At 48.0% G+C, this 9895-nt stretch overlaps 1 protein-coding gene across 1 annotated transcript in view; it reads left to right on the plus strand.

Moving 5' to 3' along the window:
* The window catches only part of LOC103206088 (serine/threonine-protein phosphatase 4 regulatory subunit 1-like), a 104042-nt gene that overhangs the window by 67830 nt on the left and 26317 nt on the right, over positions 1 to 9895 (plus strand). Inside the window, exon 5 of the mRNA XM_042782389.1 lies at positions 674 to 820. Within this exon, the coding sequence (XP_042638323.1) occupies positions 674 to 820 (147 nt within the window). The remainder of the gene's footprint in view (positions 1 to 673; positions 821 to 9895) is intronic.

The raw sequence follows: 9895 nt of genomic DNA on the forward strand, positions 1-9895 counted from the left end.
GCCAGCATTTGTTATTTTCTGTCTCGTTGAACTTTGCTACTAGTGCTGGGGCAAGATGGTCATACCTACTTCTGCATCCAGCGTTTGCTTTGTGGTGAGGGAGGCAGTGATGATTGATCATGTAGAAGAAGAACGTGCATGTGCACACACATGTACATACACACATGACGTGTATACGTTTCCCACACACACACATGCACATATACACACACATTCACAGGTAGAAATCTGGGATAGGAGCCATGAAGGGAACAAGTGATTCAACTATGGAGCATGGACCTGACCTCCAAGAGTGGGGGGCCCTGGGAAGGATGGGACGAATGGGTAGGAGTTAGGTAGGCAAAGGGATCGAGGGTATCCTGGACTGAGGAATGGCCGAGTCAAAGGCCTCAGGAGGGAGGAAGGAGGGATGGACAAGAAAAACAATGTGGGTCCCAGGCCGCCCAGGGAGGGGGAGGTGCTGGCTAGGCAGTGTCTACCTGGGACTCCAGTCTCGAGCCTGAGAGGACATCTGCCTGGCTTGTGTCTCACCCTTGCCCATGTTTTCTCTTGTAGGTTAGAAAGTCCAGTCAGGAGGTGCTGGCTAGGCAGCGTCTGCCCGGGACTCCGGTCTCGACCCTGAGAGGACATCTGCTTGGCTTGTGTCTCAGCCTTGGCTTGTTTTCTCTCCTAGGTTAGGAAGTCCAGTCAGGAGGTGCTGCTGGTTCTTCTGGAGCAGGATCTCATTTTCCAGCATGACATTGAGAACAAAGTGTGTCCGATCCTGCTCAATCTGTCGGCCCCTGACAGCGATGATGAGTACAAGGCAGAAGCTGTGAACGTGAGTCCGTCGGCAGCCGGCTCGGCTCCCAGCCCCTTTTGTGAGGCTCGCTGCAAATGGCTCTCGTGTCTTAGATGCTGGTCAGCACTGTCACCCTAAACAAGGCGGTGACTGGCCTGGGCACAGAGAACTCAGTGCTTTACTCTAGGCACGCTTGGGAAGTGGTTATCCTCACGTCCCCGGGTATTTAAAGGCAGAGCTTGGGGAAGTGGAGTGATGTGAGCAGGCCTCTGCGGGCAGGGGCCTGAGCTGTGTGCTGCGGCCTGCACTGCCCGGGGGCCTTGTTCCCAGGGCGAGGGACCCGGCATGCCGCATGACATGTTTCCAGGTGGTAGTCGGACAGTTATAAGAAAAAACGACGAGACATGTATGTGTATCTGCTTAATAGATTTGGATAAGACTTAAGTATATAAGCTAACGTGAAGAAGGGTTTTAAAGATGCAGATGTGGCAGAGATGTCCCCGGCGCTCTGGGAGGGGCCGTGTTAAGGTACTGGCACTCATACCAGCTCCAGACACAGCAGTTCAGGACAGGGCACGGACTAGGTTTCTTCGACACTGAATCATTGTGGTGTCCTTGAGTTTGTAAGAGTCTACACCCAGAGGGACACGAATCGTACAGTCAGACTCTGTCATTGCTTCGGTACCCTCACTGGACCAGCGCCGGCTCTCCTGGCCCATGGTTCATGTTTCCCCAGTTAGTGCTCTGGCGTCTGTCCTGGTGGCTCAAGGCTAGGTCCTCTGGGGCTTTCCTCAGCTGTGTCTCCTCCACTGGCCTGAGTGTAAATGATGCCCAGCCTAGCCTTCTGTTTGCATGAGAGCAGGAGAGAGCCTCAGGATGGTTCCGACGGTTAGAGAAACCACCTGAAGAATTGAAAAATCCTAAGCCTTCATTGCAAGGACAAGAAAAGAGATGGAAGGGAGTTGTTTTCTTCGTTAGAAAGGACCAGTGTTGGAGAAAAAACATGTTTTTCAAAGTACACAAACATTATTCACCATGGAGCTAAAAACGTTGTATCCTGGCACCTGAACATTTGGCAGTTACTCTTCATTTAGGTAAAACGTTGTATCCTGGCACCTGAACATTTGGCAGTTACTCTTCATTTAGGTAAAAGTTTTCCTCAGCTGTGCGTTAACGGTCTGGCTTTTTAAACTAATTTAATTTTTTTTTGCATATTCCATATGCTCGTAAGATGAATCAGGCTGAAGAATAATTGATTATTAAAATTCAAATTCTCCAGGGTTCTTTTATAAATTTCCAGTTTCCTTACAAGAAATTAAATTTATTGTGCAAAATGAACCTGGATAATAACATTTAGAGGGTTTGCCAGTTGATCAGCAACACTTGCCAACTAGATCTTCTTTCTCGTTTGGAAGTTGGTTATGACCAGCAACTGAACACCTTACCCGTAAAGACTTGTAGTGCCATGAAAAATAATGCTAATGGCATTTTCCCTTGATTTCTTTATTTGATTTTTGTTTCCAAACACTCTGTTCTTGTCAGCACTATTTTCCTTTTTTTTTTTTTCCAGTAAGAATATTTGGAAAATATAACAAGGGTTCAGAAAATTATCTCCACTAATCACTGCGCAATAGAGTAGTTCACACAAATGGCATTTTTCATTCCCAGTGGGGTGCTGGATCACAACTCGAATGTATGTGACTGCACAGAGCAAGAGCAGTCTCGAGACCCTCGCCTGGCCACGTCTGCAGTCTCTGGGGTGCCCTTGGGAGTGCCCTGCTTCTCTCCCCACGGGGCTCTGATGGCAGCAGTACTATGGGGCCCATGAAGTCTGTCTGGCCCATGAAGGCTCTGTCTGACTCGAAAGCTATCCTGCCTTCCTTCCCCTCTGGGGGCCTAACAGCCAAAGGGAGCTGGACGGATGCTCCGTGAGTGCTCAGGAGCAGTTTGGCACAGGGAGAGCTGTGTCCTTTTCAGCATGGAATTGATGGGACTGTAGGAGGGACCAAGGAGCTCTGGTGGCATAGTGCCTAAAGCATTTGACTGCTAACCAGAAGGTTGGCAGTTCAAACCTACCAGCCACTCCACAGAAGGCAGACGTGGCAATCTACTTCTGTAAAGATTTACCGCCTCAGAAACCCAGTGGGGGTCACTATGAGTCGGCTCCAACTCGATGGCAGTGAGTTTGGTGAGAGTGAGATGGGAGGGAGCTGTCCTTGGAGAAGAACATCATGCTTAGTAAAGTGGAGAGTCGGTGAAAAAGAGGAAGACCTCAACGAGGTCGACTGACACGGTGGTTGCAGCCATGGGCTCAGACAAGGCAGTGATTGTGAGGATGGCCAGGACCGGGCAGTGTTTTGTTCTGCTGTACACGGGGCCGCTCTGAGTTGGCACCAACTCACCGGCACCTAACAACAACAGCAGCAAGAGCAGCAGCAGCAACACGGGCGGCAGTGGGACTGTCGGTGGAGAGCGGGCTCCTAACTCAGGGATCAGAAGGCCGCATGTGTGCTCGTTAGCACCCCCCAGGAGGACAGGGCTCTGCTGTGGCTGGTCTGTGTGTGATACCTATATGCTACGGGCACCCATGTGCATGTGTTAGATGATCCAGGGAGCTGTAGGCTTGAAGTGGTTGGTGACAAAAGAAGCCAGTTGGGCTGGACCCCGCGGCCTCTGCAGCCATGTGGTATGCATGTTATCTGTGTCAGAAACACACGCAGAGCTGCCGTTGGTCTAGGAGACCGAGACCTGCTGACATGGACACAGGGAGTGCCTGTCCATGTGACTTGTCTCTCTCAGGGAGATACTGTCCGTTGGTTCTGATGCCAGCATCTCTGGTGTCTGCGTGATTGGGAGAGTCGCCCACGCAGCCCTGAGCATTTACGCCGAGTTCCACAGCCCTGCGTACATTTGGGGCACGGCGGCATGGTTCCTGGCTTCCTGTGTGAGTGGTCGGATGCGTTCGCTTCCTCTGTGGAGTTAGCGGCCTCTTCTTAGCACTTGAGTTGTGGAGTCTGGTGTCTTTCTCTCAAGATGGTGACCTGCGTGTGCATGAGCCCTTGTTGGGTTGGCAGCACCAGGCCCCTGCACTGTGCCAGGCCCCGAGTCAGGCCTAAGTAAATGTTAGTTGTTAAATGAATGCATGGGGGAGCTTGGGAAAACTGCATCTTGTAATTATGCCCAGACGGGATAAACAAGCCACCGGAGACCAATTGTAGTGCCTCTCGCTTGTGGGAGGGCCATTAGCATGCTGAGGATATAACTCATTGTCGAAAGCCTGTTTCTCTCTCCCAACACATTTTCACATTAAGGCTTCCTCATTTTTTGTTGTCACTCCTGTTTTTAAGCTCACTTTTAGTTGTGCATTTATTTAAGAACGTGTGATTGGGTACCGTACGTAGTAGTTGTCTCTGAGTGACTCTGTGAGGATCATCATTCCACGCAGGTGACTCTCAGGGCCGTGTGCATCCTTTGAATGATTCTGGGTTTGTTTTACACGGTGCGAGAATAAGGTCATGTAGGTGTAGCAGGTGGAGGGATGGGTGGAGACACTGGGAACGCCTTAGTTGCCTGTTACTCAGGCTACAGAAGTCTCCCCTCGTCCCTGTTTATTGTGGCTGTCATTCCATACACCTGCCAAGCATCGGACCAGAAATGGGGGTCCCTTTGGTGCTGAAAGCGCAGCCTGCCCGTGCCTGTGCCACAGGGATCCTTCCCTGCCGTGGGCTTTCTCTGCTCTCTTTTCTGCTTGTGTGCGGTTCCAGGGAGAACAGTGGCTGGATTGCTGACCAACCCAGGTCCTTTCTGCTGTGCAAGGCAATGGCACATCTGGGAATAGTACCGACCTCACGGGAGCAAACGCTGCCTGTGTCCCCCACCTGCCTCCCACACCCACGTCCTCCTTCCTTTCTTCCTTTTTTTGGGGGGAGGGCATAGAAGAATTCTTTATAAAATGTGTTAGGTGATTTTCAGTGTTTTGATTTCAAACTCCTAGATAAGTTGTAAGGATAGGAAAATGGACCCTTGGAAACCCTCAACCCCAGTGCTCTGGCTTGGAATTCCCTCCATTTCTTCATCCCTTTCTTTTTATCTGTCTGTCGATACACACGTGCGTGCACACGTACATACACATACACATGGCCATGTGTTTTTTCCATGAACCACTGGGAGTGAGTTGGTGGCATGAGACCCTTTATTCCTAAATGCTTCCATGTTTATTTTCTAAAACCTGAAATTCTCCTTTATCCAACCACAGCACAGTGACCAGAATCAGGAAATTGACTCAGAGACGTCCTGCTGTCCCAGTTTCGGTCCATATTCAAATGCTTTGAATTGTCCAGTAATTGTCTTGACAACTGTTGGCTCACCTGGGCCAGGACTCAGATTGGGGTCAAGCGTTGCATTCAGTCATCACGTCTCTTTAGCCTCTGTCACCTGGGATCCATTTGGAGTCTTTCTCGGAACCGTACATTACCGTTTTTAAAGAGTCCAGTCTGGTCCATTTGTAGACGGGTCTCCCGGTTTGGGCTTGTCTGATGTTTCCTCGTGACTAGACGCAGGCCCTTTCTCTCTGGCAGGAGCATCCCAGAAGTGCTCTTTTGTTCTCTGCACATCTTGTCAGGGATCACGGGACTGCAGTTTGTCCCAGTCTCGGGGATGTTGTCCTTGATGGCTCAGCTCCCCGACGTGCCATTGCTGTTTCTCCCCCGGGAGATAACGGGGGTCTTTCTGAGATGGGTTGAGCGTGCTTGTCTTCCTCAGCCATTCACCCGCAGTCTGAGCATCCCGCTGATGCTGGGTGGCATTCTAACATGGAGGCGAGTACTCTGTCTCCATTACTGGCTGACGGTTGGCTGGCTTGCCACGTCTCTATACAAGAGCACTGTCATAGGCGGTTTTCTGTCTGTCAGGGTTTGGAGTCAGGGTTATGCTGGCCTCAAGAAATGAGCTGGAAAATATTCCCTCCTTTCTAAAATAGCTTAACATTCCTATCATTTCCCCTTAAATATCTCTTAGAATTTACCAGTAAAACCTCTGGTCCTAGAATTTTCTTTGTAGGGTAGTTTTTAATAACAGGTTTAATTCAGATATAGATCTATTCAGATTTGGTATTTTGTGTCATTTTGGTCTAAAGTGTTTTTTAGAGAATTCATTAATTTCATCTAAGTTGTCAGATTTATGGAGATAAACTTGTTTGTGATATTCCCTTATCATCCAGTTAATGTTTGTAGGATCTGTAGTGTTAGCTCTCTATTTCCATATTGGCAGTGTGTGTTTTCTTTCTGATCTGTCTTGCTTAGGTTTGTCAATTTTATTATTTTCAGAGAACCAATTTTTGACTTTGTTGATTTTCTCTGTGTTTTCTTTGTTATTAATGTACATTTTTTATTATGTCCATCCTTGTACATATTTGAGATTGATTTGCTTGTAATTTCTAGCTTCTTCAGGTAGACTTGTAATTTTAAGCCTGCCTTCTTTTTCTTAAATAAGCATTTAAAACTGCAGATTTAATTTTTATGTCTTCATCATGTATTTAGCCTTTTATGAATAAGAAACAGGTTTTTGCCTCCTGTCTCTCACTACCGTGGAGTTGGATCCAACTCATAGCAACCTCTCCTTGGGTTTCCGAGGTGATATCACTATGGAAGTAGATTGCGCAGGCTTCCTTCCAAGGAGGGGCTGGGGGTTTGAACCGGCAGCCTTCTGGTCAGCAGTCAGGTGCCTCGGGCCCTGTGCCCCCAGCGCTCCCTGTAGTCGTCATTTATCTCCTGTAGTTGTCATAAATGTCTCAGAGGCCCTTTGATAGCACTGTAACCTCGCCAGCCTTCTGCTTACTCTTTGTGTATTTGTTTGTGTCCTTCTATTCTCAGCCTCCATGTCTTCACATTTTCAGTGTTTCTGCTGATGTCAGCAGATAATTGGGTGTTGCTTTTGCATCCAGTCTGATAGTCTCAGCCTTTCAATGGTGTGCTTAGTCCATGTACATTTACTGTGATTATTGATAAGCTTGTCTCTGTTTCTGCCGTCTTGCTGTGGTTTTCAGCCCATTTGTCTCATCCGTCATTACTCCTCTGTTGCTTTTTTCAGCCTTGCTTTTGGGCTATTTGAGTATTTTTTAGTATTGCCTTTTAATTTCTCCTTTGAGGATTTTCAGTTTTCAGCTATAGCTTTGTTTTTTTTTTAATTTTTATTTTTTAGTGTTTAGGGATTGCACAAGCCATTTTTAATTTACTGGAATTTCCTGAGAGTCAGTCTTGTACTCCTTCACATAAAATACAGGTACCCAGCGAGGGCACGGGCCCAGCACCCCTCCTACCTTGTGTACCGTGATCTTCATAACCATTATGTTATGCACCTGACAGGATTATAATTTCTGCTTCAAACGGTTAACATAATTTTGAAGATACTACGAGAACACAAAAACCATGGCCTTTCAGACTGGTATTTTTTACCGTTTTTGGTGCTCTTTCGTGCCTTTCCTTAGATCTGAATTACTGTCTGCTATCATTTCCCCTCAGGCTGAGCAACTGCCTTTAGTGTTTTCTGCTAGGTCTTTTGGTGATGGAATCTCTGTTTTTGTTTATCTGAAATTATCTTTGTTTTGCCTTCATTTTTGAATGATAGTTTTGGCAGGTGTGGTTGGGTTCCTTTCAGTGCTGGGAGGCCAACCCATTATCTTTTGCTTCCTTTGTTTCTCAGGAGAAGTCAGCTGTCACTCAGGCTGCACGTCTGGGTGTCAAGTCTGGCGGCTTGCAGGGTTTTCTCTGGGTCTGGTTTCTCACAGACTGAGCGTTTACACTGCTCTGAGAGCACTTACACTGTTCTCGGAGTTGTGTGTGGATATCCTTTACCCAGGTTCGGAAGTATTTGGCTACTGTTCCTTCAGACATTCTTTCCCTGTGCCATTCTTTCGCTGCTGTCCATCTGAGACTTTGAGTACACAAATGTTGGGCTACTTGCTGTTGTCATACAAGTCTTCGTGGCACTGTTCATGTCTCATCAATTTTTTTTTTTCTCTCTGATACTCATATTTGATCGTTTTTAAGTTCCATGACCCTTTGTGTCATCTTCAATCTGCTACCTAGTAAATTTGTTATTTCAATTTGATACTTCTCAGCTCTAGAATTTCCATTTTGATCTTATATGGTTTCTATTTCTCTGGTAAGGTTCCCTATCTGCTCTTCCTGATATGTATGTTTCTCTTTCTAGCCACAAACACACACGTTAGCTTCTTTAAAGGCCTCGTATGATAGTTGCAACGTCTGGACCCATCTCGAGCTTGGCTTCTGGACTGTTTTTTCTTTGGCATGGGTCCCTCTGTCCTGTGTAGTGATTTTGGGTTGGACACTGGATTGTATAAGCGATGCATTGCAGAGACTCTGGGTCCTGCTCTAGGTCTCTGAAGTGACCTCCACCCTGGCTGGCAGTTGCTGTGACTGGCCTCCAGCCTCAAACTGCCTCTCTCGTGCTAAGCAGCAGCGGGGATCGCTGTTCGGTTGTCTTCCGGCTGCTCCTTTTCTGCACAGTCCTCTGGGATCTCCTCCACCCATGCAGTTTATCAGTCAGCAGAAGATTTTAGGCACAGATTTCGGACCTGACTTCCAAATCTCTTCCGTCACAGTTCATCTTTTAAGTTTCTGTGTTTTGATTGCCCTCCAGTGCCTGCAAATGGTGTTTTTGTTTTGTTTTATCAGGGTTCTTTAATGGTTATCTGCAGGTGGGTTAGTGTGACAACCAAAACCGAAAACCAAACTCGTTGCCATCGAGTTGATTCCGTCTCATAGCGACCCTATGGGTCAGACTCTATGGGACAGAGCACAACTGCTCTGTAGGGTTTCCAAGGCGGAAATCTTCACAGAAGCAGACTGCAACATCTTTCTCCCACCCAGTGACTGGTAGGTTTGAACCACCGACCTTTGAGTTAGCAGCCAAGCACTCGGCCAGCTGTGTTTGTGCCCAACCTGCTTTGCTGTTACTGGAAGTCTTGCTGCTTCTTACAACTGCTCCTTTTTCTTTGATGAGGTTCCCCTTCTGTGAGTTCATTAGGACCTCAATTTTTTCTCATGCCTGTGGATTTCTCTGGTGGTGTAGTGCCTAAGGCGCTTGACTGCTTAATCAGAAGGCTGGCAGTTCAAACCCACCAGCCACTCCTCGGAAGGAAGGTTGGGCAGTCTACTTCCATAGTGATACTGCCTCGGAAACCAAAGGAGGGGTCTCTATGAGTCGAAATCGACTGAACAGCAGTGAGTTTGGAGTCTTGGTTTACTGGATCTTGTTGGTGAGATGTCATAGAAACTCTGGATTCTGTTACGTGCTTCTGAAGAGTGTTGGTTTTTGTCCTTGTGAGCGGTTAACTTGGCCGGGTTCAGACCTCAGTCTATTTTCCTGCACTGGGCAGTGATGGAACCTACCCAGTTCTTTCAGCCTGAAAACTTTGCTTTCCTCGGAGGCTTCCACGCTGCTTTCTAGCCGCTCCAGCAGCCTGAGCTCTCCCCTCGGACTGCTCATGACAGATAAACAAGCTTGGGCTTGGGGTCTAGCTACACGGGGAAGCCACGCAGAACTGGCAGCGGCCTAGGCAGAAGGAACGTAAATGCACGGTTTGCCCTTCTCTGAGGGAGAAAGCCCCTCCTTTAGTTTGCACCTGCTTCTGTTCCTCTCCGGTACCCACCAAGGCCACCAAGCATTGTTTATACCTTGCCGACATGTGTCATTGGTGTTGGCGTGAGGGCCGCCCAGTGCCTCCTTCTCTGCCCTTACTGTCTGCCTGGCCTTGGCCCTGCTTGTTTCTGGTCACATTGCTTATCTCTTTGAGCCTTAGGTCATTCATCTGGAAAATGGGGGTAAATGGCAGCCTTGTCATCAGGTTCTTGGCAAGTAAGATGAGCTCATGCATACAAGTTGTCCTTATGTATTGGGCACCCAGTAGCTGCCTGGCAACCAGTAACCCTCGAGCATCGAGGAAACGCCTGTCAGAGTGAAAGGGGAGAAATGGTTGGCCATGCACTGATGGAGGAGCTCTGGTAGCTTAGTGTGCCTAAGGCATTTGACTGCTAACCAGAAGGCTGGTGGTTCAAACCCACCAGCCACTCCTCAGAAGGAAGACTGGGCAAT

Source organism: Orycteropus afer, unplaced genomic scaffold, assembly GCF_000298275.1.
Source record: "Orycteropus afer afer isolate SDZICR_OR568_19922 unplaced genomic scaffold, OryAfe1.0 scaffold00295, whole genome shotgun sequence".
Taxonomy (NCBI): Eukaryota; Metazoa; Chordata; class Mammalia; order Tubulidentata; family Orycteropodidae; genus Orycteropus; species Orycteropus afer.